Source organism: Bos grunniens, chromosome 1, assembly GCF_055505025.1.
Source record: "Bos grunniens cultivar Pamir isolate PY7600 chromosome 1, Bosgru_T2T1.0, whole genome shotgun sequence".
Classification (NCBI taxonomy): domain Eukaryota; kingdom Metazoa; phylum Chordata; class Mammalia; order Artiodactyla; family Bovidae; genus Bos; species Bos grunniens.
This window is the reverse complement of record NC_141165.1, coordinates 154,430,710-154,450,782: the sequence shown is the minus strand read 5'-3', so window position 1 is coordinate 154,450,782 and position 20,073 is coordinate 154,430,710. Positions and strand designations below refer to the sequence as shown.

Sequence of the window (20,073 nt, the reverse complement as noted above, 5' to 3'; positions counted from 1 at the left end):
AGGACAGCGGTCACACTGGATGAGGGCCCTCCTTATATTACCTCAAATTAGTCACTGCTTTAAAGGCGCATCTCCTCAAACAGTCACATTCTGAGGTACTGGGGGTTAGGACATCGACAAGGGGATTTTAGGGGGACACAGTTCAGCCCACAACAGCCTTCCGGATGGCCCTCCACGGAACTCACATCCACATGTAGCCTCCTCCCTCGAGGAATCAGCTGGTCTCTGTGACGGCAGACTCTGGAGAGGTGACAGGGTGTGGCTTCCATTTGCTCCTCTGCCTCTCGGGCTCTGGAAGAAGCCGGCTGCCATGTTGCAAGGACGCTCAAGAGACCCAAGTTGAGAGAACCAAGGCCACCCATGAACAATCAGCACCAACCTGTGCATTACATAAGGGAGCCTCCTTGGATGCTCAGCCCTCAGATGACCGCACCCCAAGCCGATAGCCTGGCTGCAACTCCGCGAGGCCTCACGAGACCCTAAGTAAGAACTTCCCAACCAGGCTACCCTGGAACCCCTGCCCCCCAGAAACTGTGAGGCGCTAACTGTTCGTTTTTGTTTTGAGCCATTAAACTTGGGAGTATTTCATTACATTGCAATAGCCTCTGGAGCACAGTGGCTAGTAACGCTGCAGCACGCCAGGCCTCCCTGTCCTTCACTGTCTCCCAGAGTTTGCTCAAGTTCACGTCCACTGAGTCGGTGATGCTATGTAACCGCCTCATCCTCTTGCCGAGTAACTGAGAGCTGAAGCCTTGCTCCGCTCTGCTTCCTGACTGCGTGTGCCAATCTGCACTGGGTACCCAGACTCCGAGCCTGCGGGACTGCCCCAGACTTTAGCTTATATCACAAGAGGAAAAGCACACACGTCCCCTTGCAGAGGCCCACGGCGAGCCCTGACCACTTGGCGTTCAGGCAGCTATCATTCCAAGTTCATGCCAGGTTCCAGGGCCAAAAATAAACAGCCCTTTCTCCTTCTTCAAAGCGCTAAGGCTGAGCCGCAGTAATAACTGGGAACCGAGAGCACAGCTCTCACGCCGGCGGCCCTTGGACCGGATGGGGCCTGTAGGCATGTTTTATTTGGCTCTCACAGTATTTTAAAAGTTGGGAAACTTTACATTTAAAAAAAAAATCAGATTTTCAGTATCTCCCAAGAGGTTGGAAGCTATGACAACACCAGGCCCACATACCAAGCCGGCAACCATCCACTTGCTGAGCCCAGCGTAGGCGCCTCACTTAGGAACAGGGTAGGGGTGGTTCTAATTCATTCATGGGGCTTAAGATTCACTCGGGCACCTACTCTGGGCCAGGCCCTGCTCTGCTGGCTGGGAATCCTCATGGCAGAGACACACAGCACCTCTGCAGTGCTGGCCTGCTCCTGGGCAGAGAGACCACAAGCACCTAAGTGACTCCAGACTGTGAAGACAGTCAGACAAGGACAGCTCGAGGCGGAGACCAGGGCGAGGTGCCATGGTGGCAGGGTGCCTCGGAAGATCTCTGAGATGATGTCCGAGCAGACTCCCGAATGATGAAACGAAGCTGACCATACAAAGATGTGGGGTGAGAACATCCCAGCCCAAAGGCAGAGCTTGTGCAAAGGCACTGTGGTGTGAATGAGTGTGGAGGGCTCCAGAGGCGGGACCACAACTGGGGACTGGATTTATTCTGATTACAGAAGACAGAGTGGGGGGCTGTGATCTGAGTTGCCTTAGAAAAGCTCCTTCCAACTGCTAACAAAGAAGTGGCTAAGGGAGGGAACAGAATCAAGGAGAAGGGAGGAGGCCCAGATGGTCTAGATGAGAGAAGTCCAGAGTGGGCTGGGAGCAAACGGGCTGGATTTGGGATCCTGAGAGCAGGGAGTGCCCACAAGACTTGCAGATGCAGCGGAAGGGGCATGGGGTCAAAAGAGGGAGTCCAGCTTTCTAAAGTGGGGGATATTAAAGTGTGCTTACACCAGATGGGAAACTGACGATTCTGTGGGACAAACACGCCAAGTGCGGTTTAAAGCCTTCATGGACAGTTTACCTGTGCCGAGGAGTAGAGAATTTCTTAGCATTCAGTAAGATTAAGAAAGTTCATTGGCCCAGGAAGCCAAGGTTTCCTGGCTCCGCATACATGCACAGTCCCACCCTTCGGTGCTAACCCGAAAGGCGAGCACCGAGTCGAGGCCTCCACAGGGAGCTGGGAGACAAGATGAACGGGCACTTCCAGCCTGAGTGGGAGAAGGTTTGGGGGAGAATGGATCCATGTACATGTATGGCTGAGCCCCTCTGCTGTTCCCCTGAAACTACCACAACACTGTTGATTGGCTATATTCTGATACAAAATGCTTTTGCTGCTAAAAAAAAAAATCAATGGGCATTTGAGATGGTGAGTGGACAGGGACCCAAGATGGTGAGATGGATGGGCACTTTCAAGGACCCTTTCATGTTCCCCTGGACCCGTTCACACGGCAGAGCTCAGCGCCTGTGGGTCTCTGAAACTGGGTGTCGGCTCATGAATGCAGTTGTGGGGGTGGTGAGGGGAGAGGGCAGGGGTTTTACGATGTGACTCGGGCAGGGCTTCAAGCTTTTAAAACTGACCAGCCAAGCCAAGGGCTCAGTGTCCCATTCACAGACTTTTCCCCGAGTCAACAGGCTTATTCACGACTGACCCGAGGATTCCTTGAACTCTCCATGGGAACCTGTCTTTTAGCCACAGTGTCTGTTAATGTTTTCTTTGGCTGATGACTTTTCACTTTTAACCTAACTCCTGAATGCAACTTCCCAGGAATGTAAGGCAGCGACTTCCAGAACATGTCATTCAGCCAGCATGTGGATCTACCAACTTCTGCTCAGAAGAACCCCTGATTAATATTAAGTGACCCCACACCAAGGTTAAGAAGTGTAATTCCTTTCTGTAGATAGAGGTCGAGTTATCCGGGGTGCCTTGTTCAGCTAAGCAAACTAGAGGACACAGGGAGCCCCTGAAGGACGTGCAAGGGGTCAGTGATCAGACTGGCCCTTTAGAAGGCTGCCTCCGGCCACCCTGGGGGGAAAGCCATGTCTAGGGGCAGGGGGCCTCCTGAGATGACCAGGCAATGGTCCCTTGATCTAACGCAGCAGCAGGAACAAGGGAGGACGGGGTAGAGACATGAACGCTTGCAGATGTTATACGAGAGGGAAATTGGAGTTTCCAAACTCACAGGTCACTTGCTGGGGCCCCAGGCATGGACAGACAGGGGGAGCCACCCTCGTGAGTGTCTCTCTACCCACATGGCAGCCAAGCCTGTTAAAATGGGGGCTAATTAAGAGAGGCCAGATGCCCACTTCAGGCTGCTTCTGCTGTCTGCTGGGCTGCCCTTCAGACACCCTCCACCCTCCCGACCAAGGGCCTTCCTTCCCTGAATGCTGGGCGAGGGGCCTCGGAGACATGGGACACGTGTTCCTTGTGAACTGGTTTTTGCTTCTCCCTCTAGAGAGTCTGCCTGTGTGACTAGGTCACTTTCTTTCCTTCCCCCACCTCCCCCCCAGATCCAAGATATCACTTACACATGAATTTCTTTTTAAAATTAATGTTTCATTTCACATGTGATCCAGGGATCCACTCTAGCAATTTAACACATCAAGGAGCTCGTTTCAGATTTGATGAGTGAAGTGCACCTTTTTTGCTGTTTCCCAATCGAGTCTGTTCTCCCTGGTAACACGGAGGGTCTAGGCGAGGCTGCTTCACCACTGCAGACTGGGGACTGGGATCGTTCACTTCGTGTGTCATTTCAGCCAGACTACGGTGCCCAGGGGTTTGGTCAGACACCAGTCTAGATGTTGTTTCGAAGGCATTTTTAAGATACGACTGACATTAGACATAGAGAAGAAACTTATGATTATCACAGGAGTAAAGAGATGGGATAGATTAGGGATCTGGAGTTAACAGACGCATTACATCTAAAATAGATAAACCACAAGGACCTGCTGTATAGCACAGGGAATTATACTCAGTATCTTGTAATAACCTACAATGGAAAAGAATCTGTAAAAGGTGGCAAAAGGTAAAGAATCCACCTGCCAGTGCAGGAGACGCAAGAGACGCAGATTTGATCCTCAGGTGGGGAGATCCCCTGGAGGGGGAAATGGCAACCCACTCCAGTATTCTTGCCTGGAGAATCCCATGGATGGAGGAGCCTGGTGGGCTACAGCCTATGGGATCCCAAAGAGTCAGACACAACTGAGTGACTGAGCACACATGTATATAAAACTGAATCACTTTGCTGTACACCTGAAACACCGCATTTAAATTTTAAAAAGATATGACTAACATTAAATCAGCAGACTTTGAGCAAAGCAGGTCACCCTCCATAACCTGAGTGGACCTCAACCGACCCATGGAAGGCTTTAAGAGCAAAGACAGGTCATCTGAAAAAGCTTTTCTCCAGGCTGAAATACAAAACTCTACCCATATTTCCAGTCTGCTGTCCTGTGGAATTCAGACTCAAGACTGAACATCAACTCTTACCTGCTTTTCCAGACTGCCAACCTGCCCTGCAGATTCAAACTTGCCAGGCCCCACAACTGCATGAGTCAATTTTTTAAAAGCAGTCTATCTATCTACCACCTACTGGTTCTGTTTCTCTGGAGAACCCTAATGATAATAGAAGGTGACTTTGAAGGGTGGAATGTTTCCCTGGTGGCTCAGATGGTAAAGAATCTGCCTGCAATGCAGGAGACCTGGGTTCGATCCCTGGAGGGGCGATCCCCTGGGGGAAGGCATGGCAACCCACTCCAGTATTCTTGCCTGGAGAATCCCATGGACAGAGGAGCCTGGTGGGCTACAGTCCATGGGATTGCAAAGAGTCAGACACAGTTGAGCGACTAACCCCCTCACTTTCACTTGAATGATGGCCTTTCAGACGTCGTCTTGGCTCCACACTGCAGATTTCTCAGAATGACTCGTGAGCTCTTCTTCAGCCTACAGGCTCAGAGCCTTGCACAGGCTCTTCTCTCCACCTGGACACCTTCCCCAGGGTCTGCAAGCTCTCCTCCTCGCATCTCTGCTCAGCATGCCCATCACCCCTTTACCCTGTGCCTCCCTGCAGTACCCCCCACCTGCCGGCCTGCCCTCTCTCCTTTCCTCACGTGCTTGTACCCCTAATGCTTATCAGCACCTGAAATGTGATGTATTCACTCGTGCATTATCTGCTTTCGTGTCGCATCCTTGTCCACTGCGGGAAGGTCAGCTCCAGATAGACTGTCGGTCACTAATGATCTCCCAAGCCTGGAATGGGCCTTGCATACAGTAGGCACTCAATAATGATGAGGTGCAGACTAACTCAAAGACAGACTGATTACGCAAGGAGCGGTGGGGGGCGGGGCAGAAGGAGGCAGACCCTGGTGAGTGGTTCCCCTTGCCCTTGACTTTCTCTCTAGCCAGGGTACCAGCCAGTGGGGACCAGAGCCCCAGTCTCCCCAACAGCACCCTGATAGCACCCACATAAGACACTTACCAAAGGGGGGGAGCCGCTCGGCTTCCGAGGAGCAGACATGCCTCTCCTGGGTCCTCCTGCCGTAGGTCGCAGAGTAGATGTTGAGAAACTTGGACTCGTGGCAGTGCAGTTTCAGCTCGTGGTCTTCACACACAGTTTTGTTTTTTAACTCATCTGAAGCAGAAACCAAAATCAGCGGCACCATCAGCTTCCCCAGAAGGACTCCGTGAGCATTGCCCGCATCCCAGAAGGCTCCCATCCTCTGTGGGGCTGCACCCCCGGAAGGGGACAGACGGTGTGGCCCTGCCTGCCAGGGGCTCTCTGACCCTGTGAGCCTTCTGCAGGGGGCGGGAGGGGCAATGAGTGGACCAGGGTAGAGCCCCAGGGATTACGCCAAGGACCAAACTGAGGAGGAGGAGAGACGTCAGGGTGAAGAGGCCAGGGCGTGCTGGGCCAGTCCTAGGACAAGCCTGGCCATAAAGGGAGTTCCTCTCCCTCCCCACCTGAAGACACAGATTTCTTGGTTCAAGGGAGCCTTTTCTCAAATGTCATCTAGGGACCCACACAGCTGCGTGCTCAGTCCCTCAGTCGTGTCCATCTCTTCTCGACCCCATGGACTGTAGACTGCCAGGCTCCTCTGTCCATGGAATTTCCCAGGCAAGAATCCTGGAGGGGTTGCCGTTTCCTCCTCCAGGGATCTTCCTGGCCCAGGAATTGAACCCGCGTCTCTTGAGTCTCCTGTATTGGCCAGAGGGTTCTTTATCATTAGTGTCACCTGGGAAGCCCCCACACAGGTAAAGACCAAGAATAATCTCAGAGGGAGTCCAGCTAAACCTCACCACCCAACTTCACAGCATTCTCACATCCCATTTGTGTATCTACCAAGAGACAGAGAAAATATGGACAAGCAAATTACTTCCTTTTCTAGGAGCAAAAAACAAGGCACCATGTCTGTGAACGATCCCTCCTTGAAACACAAGGTCCTATCTCACAGCATGGGGAACTACAGCCAGCAGCATGTGATAGACCCTAATGGAAAAGAATATGAAAAAAAAAAAAAAGAACCCGTCTTCGGAGGTGTGAAGAGCTGGTTCCAAGTTCGGCAATTCGGGAACAACGGGCCCTCTTGCTGGCGGGGGTCCCAGGAGAGGAAGATTCCAGCTCATGGTTGGTTAGTCCCCAAAGAATTTAATAAAAGTTTGTTTAATCTGAGTACCATAGTGAAATTCTCTTTGCAACATTATACAGAGGTGACATTATAACTGCATCCTGGAGAAAATAGACTTCACTGGGTTTTTTTTATGGAGTATACCCAAAAAAAATTCAATTAATTTAAATGTTTACTAATGAATGGATTTTTTTAAGTAGTAGTGTTCTTGCCTGGAGAATCTCAGGGATGGGGGAGCCTGGTCGGCTGCCGTCTATGGGGTCACACAGAGTTGGACACGACTGAAGCGACTTAGCAGCAGCAGCAGTATTTTTTAAGTAATAATAGTACTTAATATTAAATAATAATACATTATAATACTAGTACTAAAAATCATAACACCACAGATGCAAAAGACTACCTAATATGTGGTTCCATTTCTGTGAGATATCCAGAAAAGGCAAACCTGTAGAGACAGAGCAAAGGTTTGCGGTTTTCTGAGGCTGAGGGTTGGGGACATGAAGTGACCATGACAAACGGACACCGGGAAGCGTTTGGAGAGGATGGAAAGGTTCTGTAGCTGGACTGATGGGCTAGTTGCACAACTCAGTACAGCTACTAAAAATAGTTGAGCTGGACACTTAAGTGAACGCTATGCTATGTAAATTATACCTCAGCAAAGACATTTCTGTCTTATTTTTATTTATGTGGCTGTGCTGGGTCTTAGTTGCAGGATCTTCTGTCTTCGTTGGCCTGTGGGATCTTTAGTTGCAACATGCAAACTCTCAGCTGTGACACGTGGGATCTAGTTCCCTGACCAGGAATCGAACCCCAGGCCGCCTGCATTGGGAGGGTGGAGTCTTAGCCACTGGACCACTAGGGAAGCCCCAACAAAGATATTTTTAAAATAACAACAGCTAATATTTACTGAGCCCTTTCTCTGAACTTGGGCCTTGTTCTAGGATCTTGGTATGTCTCAGTGAATTTAATAATCAAAACAGCCCTTCTGTGAACCACCTCTTCTTATCCTTTGCATGTTATGCTTTGGATTTTTAGAAAATCGTTTGTAGGAAGGATTCATAGATGCTGGATGCTAACTTTTGAACTTTCCTCTCTTACATGTGATAAATATCTTTTCTTAGCCTCCCACTTATTTTGGACTTTGCAAAATAAAAGCAGAGGAAAACCTGAGGGGGACCATGGTTATTTCTTTGCATGTGTGGTTCTCTCCCGCCCCCATCTAAATATTTTTATTAAAAAAAATCATGAAAAAATGTTAGCCCCACTCTATCACCTCAATCCTAGTTTTTTTCTATTTTGAAATGGCAACCAGGGGCACACCTTTCAGCCAGACAAGCACTGGTGTCCCTAGCAAACAGGAGCTAAATTCCAGGATGGGGAGGAAGAACAAGGAAAGCTAGTCCACACCTCCCATCGCCCCCACGCCCACCCTTTTATTTCTCTCTCCCACTCATGTTTTTATTCCACTTTTCTCTCCTGGATTGGAAGTGCAGGCTGATCCCTCAAATCAAAGTTTTCCAGTTGTCATCTGAGGCCCATCATGAAATCAGTTTAGTGAGTCACGATTAGAAATTAAAAAAAAAAAAAAGAATAGTTCAGAAAACATCAAAGCACATCATACAAAGTAAAGATAAACACTGTTTAATAACGGATTCCTTTTAGTTGTGTGTGGTTATGTTGGGCCAAAAGGCAAAATGTTTTTCTTACTCTGGGTTGCGATCAAACCATTCTGAAATTCCCTGAAGGAGAAGGCGAGAGCAGTAAACATCAGGGCAAAGGTGGCCAGTGGGACCTTCATATCCTGGAATTACCGATGCTTAAGTCCCAATCTTAAAACATGAAAGAAAATAATTTCCTAGTAGAAATTCCACCTTTCGGTAACTTGTAAATCCCCATGCCTAAAAACACAGAAGGAGCAGTGAGGCAAAGCTTTTGAAGTGCTTGAAGGAAAAATTTTAGTATCTAAAGATTACCATCAGCTCCAGTGCTGGAAAACTTGGGCAATGGTTCCTTAGAACACGTTGATGGGAAGATTCATGAGTGAGAGATGTAGAGCGGAAAGCAAGTTACAGATGTTCCCAGAATCCCCATCCTGTCTAGGATCTGCACATACCTGTGAGGACCCATCGGAGGAGGAAAAAGTCAAGTGATGACTAAGCAAATGTTTCAGAAGTCCTTTACCCAACACTGAAACCTTAATAAAGCAGTTTAAACTTAGAGCCGAGAAAAGTTTTGTTTTCTTTTTCTTAATAAAAGGAACATGGAGTCTGACCTTGACATTGGAAGGTCTGATTTCGGTGAGTCGTATCCGCACTGCTATGAGTTCTTCAGAGTTTTGATGAGCAAACGCTAAATCCCACCAACACCGAAATATTGCCTGACTTCAAAGGTCCAGTGTGAGAGACAGCCTTTGATGCAGAACAGAGGGCCCGGGTAGACACACCAAATGAGCCCAAGCACCCTTCTAACTAGAAGAATAGCAAAAATGCTAGGAATGCCCTGCCTTGGCAGAGCTCGCCAGAAAAGGAGGAGGGAGAAGGCCGGACGAAAACCAAGCCTTATCTCAGTATTCCGGAAACTTTTGAGCAGGAATGGTTTCTTTCTTTTTTATCAGAACTTTTTAAAATTAGAAGAGCTTTTTTAAGGCATGTCATGAAATGCATTTGGTGGTGGTGGTGGTTTAGTTGCTAAGTCATGTCTGGCTCCTGCGATCCCATGGAGTGTAGTATTTAGTAGTCCCCATTTGTCTGGTTTTTAAGATCCATTGATTAAAGGTACCAGCCTCGGTATAAGCCAAAAACTCACCCAGAGAAACACAACACCCCCATGTAAGCCTCCAGTGGTTTCTGTCCCCAGATTACCGGCAAATCGACTCCTGGAATGGAGGGACCTGTGAGTGTCACGTTGCATGCTTGGGGTTGCCACTGTATGCTGCTGCGTCTCTCGGTTCCTTGGGAATGTCATGCAGGCTGGAGTCGATTTTAACTCACTGACAGTGAGTCGACAGTAACTCACTGTCACTGAAGAGTGACATTTCTGGGTTCTAAAAACAATGATACTAGTAACATAATTGCTGCTTTTCTTGGAGAGCTAGAACTTGTGTCAGAGCTGAGTCAGAGTGCTCGATGGTATCAGAAGAGAAAAGGTGTGGGCAGCCTTTGCAGAAATGTGTTGCCAACATCCATGTGGGTTTGGATGCTTTACCCAGGAGCCTGGGTGGAGGTACAACCACCCAAGCTTAAAGGCGGCAAATTCTCCCTCCTAATTAGAGGTCGATGTGTGCGATTCATTCCTCTTTAACGATACACAGACACATATGCCCATCAGCAGCGGCCTTTCAGAGATGGGCACAGGGAGCGACAAAATCGAGCAGGGCCCTGTGGGACTCCTGGGCATGGAAGGCTTTCTGGCCCCTGTTTGCAGGGAATAGACTCCAGGCTCCATGATATTCCCTGAACTGCAAAGGGCAGATTAGAACAGCTGCTCATCAGAGAAGAGAGGAAATGCGGAAACTAGAGAAGAGCAGCCAAGAAACAGTAGTGCAGCCTTGGGGGAGGGTCCTGGTTCCTTCTCAGGGGATACACAGAGCAATGTCTTCGAGCTCTTTACAGAACTAAAACGCCCAATGAATGGAAGGTGTTCAGCTCAGTTCAGTTGCTCAGTCGTGTCCGACTCTTTGTGACCCCATGGACTGCAGCACACCAGGCCTTCCTGTTCATCACCAACTCCCATAGTTTACTCAAACTCCTGTCCGTGGAGTTGCTGATGCCATCCAACCCTCTCATCCTCTGTCGTCCCCTTCTCTTCCAGCCTTCAATCTTTCCCAGCATCAGGGTCTTTTCCAATAAGTCAGTTCTTCGTGTCACGCGAGTGTATGTTCCTCGGTTCTTTGTCTTGACGCAACAAAGATTTGGAGCAACGGACATTAAAGCCCTCGGCGCGTCACAGCTCTCAGGTCTTGGACTAACCATGCTACAGCTCTTAGGCAAATCAGTGTTACAGCTCCATTTTATTTAGAAGATAGCAGGAGAATCCAAGACTCAAAGAGAAGAGAGTGGAGGAGTGCATGGGGAGGGATGAGGGGGAAAGAGAGAGAGAGAGAGAGAGAGTGCGCGCACGCGGGAGAGAGAGTCCCAGAGAAAGCGCTTTGGCTCCTCCTTTTATATGTTTTTTCCTCCACCTGGGCCTGCCCTATGCAAATTGGGCTTAGCCAGGAGTGCTGTTTGTTCTGTTTGTTCTGCCTGAAGTCTTCACTGTGGTCCTCGGACCTTCCTTGTCTTGTAGCCACCGCCATTTTGGATTCCTTTTCCCTATTCTACCTACCTAACATTCGCATCCAGTGGCCAAAGGATTGGAGTTTCAGCTTCAACATCAGTCCTTCCAATGAATATTCAGGGTTGATGTCCTTTAGGATTGACTGGTTGGATCTCCTTGCAGTTCAAGGGACTCTCTAGAGTCTTCTCCAATCCTTCAGAGCTTTTGGAAGGTGTTAGCATTCTTCATTCCAGAGAACACCACCTGAGCCCTAATCCTATCAGCAAGCTCACCCTTGACCTACTGCTATAAAACTCCTCACCAAATCCCCATGGGTTGGGACATGCAGTTTTCTGAGGCAACAGCCTGCTGTGTCCCCCTTTCCCTGGCAAAGCAATAAAGCTATCCTTTTTCTACTTCACCCAAAACTCTGCCTCTGAGATTCGACTCAGCACCAGTGCACAGAAACCAAGCTTTCAGCATCAGTGCTTTGCCCTGATAGGAATATGTTATTATTGACATTATTTACAGCTGCCAGTGCATGACAATATTAACGTAAAGACAGCCATTTAGCCTCTTTTATTGTGTTTTTAGGGGCTTCTCCAGTGGTACAGAATCTGCCTGCAATGCAGGAGACTCAGGAGATGCAGGTCTGATCCCTGGGTTGGGAAGATTCCCTGGAGAAGGGCATGGCAACCCACTCCAGTATTCTTGCCTGGAGAATCCCATGGGCAGAGGAGCCTGGCAGGCTAGAGTCTACAGTGTCACAGAGTCAGACACAACTGAAGCGACTGAGCACACACACGCACGCTGTTTTTAAGTCCTCAACAGACAATGCACCCTGCTATTCCCTAGGGCAGAGCACACCCCCCCACCCCCAATCACGGGTATGTCACTGCCTTGCAGTCATTCATATCTTTAGCAAGAATTACTTAAGGCCTTCCCTGGTGGTCCAGTGGTTAAGAATCTGCCTGCCAATGCAGGAGACATGAGTTTGATCCCTGGTCCAGGAAGATTCCACGCCATGGGGCAACTAAATCCGTGCACCAAAACTATGGTGCCCATGCTTTACAGCCTGAGAGCTGCAACCACTGAACCAATGTGCTGCAGCCACTGAAGCCTGGATGCTCTAGATCCCATGGTCTTCCACAAGGGAAGTCACCACAGTGCGAAGCCCACTCACCTAGAGAGTAGTCCCTCTCACTGCAACTGGAGAAAACCCCACACAGCAATGAAGACCCCATGCAGTCAAAAATCAAGTAAACATATAAATTAAAAAATTTTTAAAGACTTACTTTAATCTTCCCCTTGGGATAACAGCTGCCAGTCCCTGAACTCAACTCCCTGACAGGTCCTGTGCTAAGCATTTTACACACAGCACTATATTTTTATTCTTTACAGCAGCCCTGCATAGAAAGTGTATCATGTATCATCTTTATTTTACCATTGAGTTATAGAGGCTCAGAACACTTCCTTCCACTGTCCAAGATCACAGACAGCCCCAAAGCAGACAAGAACATGAACCCCAAATTCAAAGACCTGCTGCAACCAAAAATTCTCCAAAGGGATGAGATTTAAGGACGAGGTGAAGCATGGCACACAATCAAGGAAAGAAGATTCCAGTGAGGACTGCTGATAAAATACTCTCCACACAACACACAAATGTGCCCTGATCTGTAGCCTCAGCCAATCTCCCTGGTATAAACACTTTCATCAGGGTGGCTGTCACTGCACACAGGTAAGGACGGGCCGAGACGGGTGAGCTGGCTCCCATGGTAAGGCTGGCTCCATGCACCCTGGGCTCAGCAGTGGGGCCTTTGGACACTCAGAGTGTTATGCAGGGACTGGAACTGGGGCCATGGAGAAGAGCCTCTGGAGGTGAGTGCTGCAGAAAAAGAGGAAGGAGGGTGTGGGGACAACCTCACTGCCAACACTGTTTCATAACAGCTCATAGGAACTCCAGCAAACTTCAGTGCCCCAGGTCACCAATGTCCATCCAGGTCACACAAGATGCTCTGGTCTGAACCCTTGTGTCCCCCTAAAATCCCCTTGCTGAAATCCTAATGCCCATGTGATTAGGAAGTGGGATTAGGCATCAGGAGGTGGGGCCTTTGGAAGGTGCTTAGGTCATGAGGGTGCACCCTCATGATTGGGGTTAGTGCCCTTACATACGGGACCCCAGAGAGATTCCTTGCCCTTTTGCCAAGTGTGGTTAGAGTAAAAAGGACAGCTGTCTATGAGAAGCAGGTCGTAAGAAGATACCAAGTCTGCACCTTGATCCTGGCCTTCTCAGCACCCAGAATTGAGAGGAAGAAATTTCTGTTGATTGTAAGCCACCTCATTCATGGCATTTTGTGATAGCAACTCAGATGGACTAAGACACAGGGCTCGCCCCTCTAGTCTGTTACACATAAGGCAGCCAGAGGGGGCTTTACAACCCCATCCAAGGACACTGCCTGCTTAAATGCTGCCCTACAGGAAGACTCCGCCTCCTCCCTGGCCATCAGGGCCCTGAATCCTGCCCCAGCTCTCTGCCTGGTGCTTCTTTCTGCTCCCTCCAGGCCCCTGCACCTCCGGCCGCAGGCTTCTCTAAGGAGTGAGCTTCCTGTGTCCTGACCTGACCCCAGCCAGGAGTTCTTCATCACTTGCTGGGAAAGTCTTCCCTGAACTGAGGTCAATCGATTCCTCTTTGAGCTTCCTGCACAGTATCAAGGGCACAGGGGTCTTCTTTAGATATTTTTTTAAGAGAGAGGGTGTTTCTGGGGAAAGGAGATGTTTGGCCTAGAATCTAAGACGCGATCAAGTATGGAAAGATCTCAATAAATGTTTTCTGGATGACGGGACAATGGAAATCACCCAAGACAGAACAACCATCCATGAACCCTCTGCCAGACGTGAGTTCTCTTCATAAGCAGGACCTGGCCACACTTGTGCACAGCAGTGCTTAGTGAGGGTCTGATGAAGTGAAGTGGGCAGACAGGCCTCACTGCCCGCTGGAGAAACAGGGCTTTGGCCCTGCACCAGCTTTCCCGGGGCCTGCTGATCTCACAAGGGCCTTTTCACTTCTTTCAGATGCTGGTCATGCCCAGCCTCTAATCATAAGCAGTTTTCCAACAGACAGAAAATGCGAGACACTATCTCGCAGAAGTGTCTTGGCAGAAGTGGAAAAGAAGGCGAAGCTTAGGCAGACAAGGGTGTGGCCAAGGGTGTCATCTTTTTTGGGGGTGGGGGGGGCTCTTTTTTTGTTTTTGTTTTTTTCGGCTGTGCTGGGACTTTGTTAGAGCACGAGGGATCTTTAGTTGCCGCATGCAGGATCTAGTTCCGGGATCAGGGACTGATCCCCCTGCACTGGGAACGCGGAGTCTTAACCACTAGACCACCAGGGAAGTCCCTGGTGTGGTCATCTCTGAGATCAGGTGCCTCTAAGAGCGTGGGCATCTAGAAATGAATTTCCTGAGTCTACTGAGTGGGGGAGGAGTTGGTGAGAGTTCCCGGGGGTGGCGCAGACTGTTCTGCAAAGTCTGGACCTACTTGTGGGAGTCTGTGATTGTGTGTACTTGCGAGTAAGTGTGTGGCTACGTGAGTGACAATGCGTATGTGTATAATATGGGTGTGATAGTATGCATGTGTGAGAGTCCAGCTGTGTGCACTGTGAGCGTGTGACAGTGGGGGGGCACTTGTGAGTGCGAGTCTGGGTGTGTGTTTGAATGAATTACTGCATTGTGGTGGCAGTGCAGAATTTTCCAAAATTTCATTCCTGACCGTTGGCTAAATGTCTTTGCTAGCACACTGCTGTCTTTCCAACAAGTTTTTCAAGTATTCCCAGGAACCTGTAATTACCTACACTTCTCTCAGGCCCTCCATGCCTGGAGGTGTGACCTCCTCATGGAACAGCAATTACTTTGGGACTGCAACCGGTTAACCACAAAACTGGTGTGCGTTAGAAAGTGGGGAAGTCAGTGGAGAAAGGTGCAAGACTCAGCATGGAAGAGGCTGGAGACTTCCCTGGAGGTCCAGTGATTAACACTCCAAGCTCCCAGTGCAGGAGGCGCGGGCTCAATCGCTGGTCGGGGAACTGAGATCTCACACGCTGCATACAATGGCCGGAAAAAAAAAAAAAGGACAGAAAAGGCTGCTCCCACCAAGCCCTCTTCTTTCTCTCAGGAAAGATGCTGCTTCAGGATGGCCCACTGAGGACGAGAGTGGGAGGAAGCCAGCTCGTAAAGATCTGTCACTGTGGGCTCAGGCAGTAATTGTGCCACCGGCCACCCCAGAAGAACAAGCCGCCCCGCAGCTGAGGGGGTGGGGGAGCCTCATAACAAGCCCTCCTCTGAAAAGGAGAACCAGCTCCCCATTTTTTGGGAAAAGCAATTGCAGTCTCTTGTCGCCCAGTACCTTTAGCATCAGTACCACCGAGTTTTACAAACTAGGAAGGAGTTTTTTAAAAACTCAGGGGTGGGCTTCCCTGGTGGTCCAGTGGCTAAGAATCTGGCTGCCAATGCAGGGGACACGGGTTTGATCCCTGGTCTGGGAGGATCCCACATGTCGCACAGTAACTAAGCCCAGGTGCCGTGACTACTGAGCCTGTGCTCTGACGCCTTCAAGCTGTAACTGCTGAGCCTGGGTGCCACAGCTACTGAAGCCTGAGTGCCCTGGAGCCCGTGCTCCGCAACAAGAGAAGCCACTGCAATGAGAAGCCGGCGCCCTGTTCCCCTCAACCAGAGAGAGCCTGCATGCAGCAAGAAAAAGCCCGCATGCAGTAACGAAGACCCCAGCACAGCCAAATAACTAAATAAACAAAAGAATTAAAAAGAAGAAAACTCAGGGGCCAAGAATGTACACAGGTAAGTGTGCACACACACGAGGCTGGGACCCCGGCATGTCTATTAATAAGCGTTCCAAAGCTGGACGGATGCCAACTGGTCCACTGGCGGAGCATTTTCATCAGGCTATGAATGAAACTGCGAGCCCACACCCCCACGCACTCTGCCCCCCTCGGCAGTTACTTACTAGGTTGGCATTTAAAGGAGACCAGGAGGTATTTACTGCTTCCTGGACAAAGGTCAGGTCCAAAAACACGGCTATTGACCAGGAGGTGGCAGGCCCGCTGGTTCTGACACTCGTCCAGCACCTTCTAAAAGGAGAGGTAGAAAAGGGACAGGCTTGAGAACCACATGCAGCGTCTGCGGGACCCCACGCCTGGGCTGCTCTAGAGGGACGGGCCCCTGCCTGTCTGGCCTGGGGCTCCCATTTAAAGTCTAAGTCTGAGCCTAAGTCTAAGTCTAAGACAGAAGCACCCACACGGGGCTGATCGGATCGGCCCCGGTCTGCCCATCGCTCCTCACAAAAAAATATCTGCTCCAACAGCACCAGGCCTCCCACAGAAAACCAGTCTCCAATTAGCCTTGCCTGGCACCACTACTGAAGTTCTGGCAAGAGTGACATCGTGGAGGCTCCTGGGGACATAAGCTATATCAAGGTACCACAGAGGGTGGACTGGAAGAAACGCAGATGCCCACCCCTACCCACCATGGCTGTGCGAAACAGTCACAGCTACGCATCCTTAGAAACCCCCAACACGGGTCACAGGAACCGTTAGCGTTTGGAAGACTCCTGGGCTTCCCCGGTGACTCAGATGGTAAAAGAATCCACCTGCAAGGCAGGAGACCCGGGTTCAATCCCTGGGTTGGGAAGATCCCCTGGGGAAGGGAATGGCTAACTACTCCAGTATTCTTGCCTGGAGAATCCCATGGACAGAGGACTCTGGAGGGCCACAGTCCATGGGATAACAAAGAGACAGACACGACTGAGCGACTAACACTTTCATTTTCAGTTTTTGGAAACCCCGACCCAAATGCAGGTCAACACATGAAAATTAAAAAGTTGATCCTTACCCTCACCAACCGCAAGGACACAGGACCCACCCACTTCTGAGCGGTATCCCATCCAGCGGAACACTCAGGCTTTCTGTTGAGCCTCTGGCTTTAAACGCTTTCCTTCAAGCCTCTCCTGACCTTTCCCAGGCTGATCACACCTTTGTGAGTGAGTCTGCTCTGGGCAAGCTCGGGGACCACCCACCACTGGGTCACAAGTAGGCCTCCATCCCACTGCTGCCCTCCCAGTTCCCACATGGGTCAGGACCCCCCCCCCCATCATGAACACAGAGGTCCTCCACACCAAGAATAGGAAAAACACTCCTAAGAATCTACTTATTCCTGTTGGACTGAATTTAGTGCCAATTCACAAGCCTGTCTGGAGTCACTGTGTTCTCACAGTCGCCCATGGAATATCTCGTGAAGGATGCTGGCCCTACCAGGTATTCTCTGTCACCTTAGGGGCCTCACAGTTGTGCATAAAATCAGGAAAAATGCCCAGGGAAATCCCCAAGGACCCCAAAAAGATGGAGCATATTCCTTGGCTGAGGGAATCATCAGCCGTTGCGTAGCTCCTTGTGTTACAACCATGGGACCCAAGGCAGCGCTCTTTCCAAAGTGTGTCAGAGCTGAGAGGTGCAGGGAGGGGACTTCCTATAGCCATTTAGTCTCTGGATGAGGTAGATGGGAAGGTGTCACCCCGTTCCCTCCTACGTTGGGCAACCGCCCTCTGAGGAAGCCCCTTGCATCAGCTCTCAAAACACAGGTTAAAAGAGGAAAGAATCTCTTAACTTCTGGAGGAAAAAGAGCAGCACGCAGGGATGCTTCTGGCAGACGAGCCCTCTGAACAACATCCGGACTGTGTTTACAAATGCTGAGTCATCCGCCTGGTTACGGGAACATCCTCTTCCCTCGGGGTTGCCTGGCAGAGGCAGGCGCCCAGATCAGAGGATAAGGTTGGTGCCCGCGTGTGCCAGGAGTTCGTACCTCCCCAAAGTAGGCACTTCCGCCTTGGTGGCACTGGTCACTGTTCTTTGAAAGCCCAGGGAAAAGCCTGGCACCAGGCAGGTGGGCATGGGCTGCTGGACTTAGGAATAGGGACATTTTCAGGGTACGGGAAGGGCTGGAGGGAAGGTGGGGCATGCAAGGAAAGGAAATGCTCATCTCCAGAAGAAACATGTTGTCTCTCCTCAGGGCATGGAAACCAGGGGATTCATTCAAACACATTTATGTGGTTTCTTGGTGGGTGTCTTCACCAATCACGTGACCACCCAGATACTACAGTGCTTGGCATGAGGCAATAAATAGTCCAGGCAACAGAAAAAACCTTACGTTATCACATTAGGTTTGTTTCTCCTCTTCCAGCCTTAGGCAGAGCTGTGCCGTGTTGAAGCTGATTCTATTTCTCCCCAATCCTTTTCGGAAATTTACCGTTACTCTCATTTCTCACAACAGACAAAAATCAAGCTGACATCTAATTCACCAGCTACTCTAACCGCCTTGACATCAACAGATTCATAGGGAACTTCGGAGGCATTAAAAAAAAAAAAAAACAACTGACTCCATAACCTTGGCCAACTAGTTATAGATGTTGAGGGGGCCAGGAAAGCTGGATGGAGGTTGTTTGGGTAACTGAAAGCAAGAATAGTTGAAAGTCATCATGGATACTGGGGTTGGCCAGAAGAGTTCTTTCAGGTTTTTTGTGCGCTGCTACAGAATGCATTAGTTTTGACCTCCTCATAGACCAAGTGTTTCCCCAATGCCAATCGAAAAAAAAATGAGTCAGCTCCGCACCTCCACCCCCAATTCCTGGTACTATCAAGAGTAAACCAGCAGAGACTGGTCAACAGAGATCCAAACAGTTAACCAGCAGAGACTGTTCAACATAGATCCAAACCAGAATAACATGATTATCTACAACTGGAGAAGCAAACCCTAAAAAATAGCAAAGATAATTATTGATATTCCTCTTCCTTGAGTGCATTCTCTAAGAATTTGACCATGAACTCTGATGTCTGCCTTGCAGTTTCTACTAAAGCAGGCATGGCCTTTCCTTGTCTCCTGGGGCTGGGGTGGGGGGTGGAGGGGCTGATGAGAGATGTTAAGGCTCGAGGTTGAAACCCAGCATAATGGTATGACTTAGCTTTAATGCAGGGAGCAGCATGCCTTTTAATAAATTCATTCTGCAAGTGTATCACGGGAGGGCTCCAATAAGTAGGCATTCTATACAGACTCAGAAGCAAAGACTAGCTCATTTGCCAAATTCGTGATCTGTCTACACGGAGATTTTCAGGGATCAGGCTTGCTTGGAGTGAACTGTGGAATCACAAGTATATACACAGAGAGAGGGACAGAGAGGCAGAGGCAGAGAGATAGAAACCATTTTGTCATCTTAGAACATCTTAGGAAAGGCAATACCTGCAGTGTGGTGGGCACCACACAGGTTAGGCTGTCTTCCCTCTGGGAGGCAGGCTGCTGCGGACTACACTTTTGGTAATCTTGCCCATAAAATGCCGACTGGACACTTATCGTGGAATGCCGAGGACACTGCAGATTCAAATGGTCCCCGTCACAGGCATAGGCGGTGTGGTTTTGCAGGAGTTTGGTTAGGTAACCTGGAAAATATTCAGCTGGGTTACAAGGGGTGTAGGAGTTCACCACTCCTTCATGGATTTCGGAGCGGGAGGACCTCAGCTCCCCTTGGGCGGGGGCTGGGCAGTGCAGAAGGTGTGGGCGGGGCTTCATCCGCTGTGGGCGGGGCTTCCTCCCTTGCTCCCTGGGACAGGACATCAGACAGAGCTGGGGGCCAAAAGGGAGCAGATGCTGGCTTTTCTGTCTGGGCTGGAGCCCTTGGTCTGGGCTGGCCCGTGGCAAGGCTCCGAGAGCGTGTTCCCTCCAGGAAGCACTGAAGGGCTGGCCAGGAGGCAAGAAGTCCTGAAGCATCTCTATAACGTAGGAAGAGGGAGACTTGGCTTCTCTGATCTCCCACTAGCTGGGCCAGGCCTCCCTGGACCGAGAGGATGCCCATTTTATTTTAGAAAACCAGTCCTGGGCCTGCCTCTGTCCTGGAGAAGAAACCAAGGCAGGCATCCTGCCTACGGTAAGGGACTTCTCTGAAGGGAGGGGAGAGGGGATGGTAGGGCTCCGTTATGGGTCCAGCAGTGTCTTCCCCCAAATTGACCTTCACCAGGAACCTCAGAATGTGACCTTATTTGGACACAGGGTCATGGCAGATGTAATTAGTGAAGCTGAGATCAGGAGTGAGAAGGTCCCTGAATCCCATATGACTGGTGTCCTGACGAGAAGAGAGGGAGACACGGGGC

General features: G+C 49.9%; 1 protein-coding gene across 19 annotated transcripts in view; it reads right to left on the bottom strand.

Annotated features, from left to right (window-relative positions):
* EVA1C (eva-1 homolog C) overlaps positions 1-20,073 on the bottom strand; it is a 124,340-nt gene that overhangs the window by 53,579 nt on the left and 50,688 nt on the right. For 14 of the 19 annotated variants that reach the window (XM_086413469.1, XM_086413490.1, XM_086413482.1 and 11 more), the window contains exons 2-4: positions 19,169-19,365; positions 15,888-16,011; positions 5,477-5,629 (exon numbers count right to left, since the gene is read on the bottom strand). In XM_086413469.1, the coding sequence (XP_086269595.1) occupies positions 5,477-5,629; positions 15,888-16,011; positions 19,169-19,365 (474 nt within the window). Of the gene's footprint in view, positions 1-5,476; positions 5,630-15,887; positions 16,012-16,406; positions 16,530-19,168; positions 19,366-20,073 lie in introns of those variants that run through there. The other 5 variants (XM_086413523.1, XM_086413543.1, XM_086413520.1 and 2 more) reach the window with 2 other exon arrangements.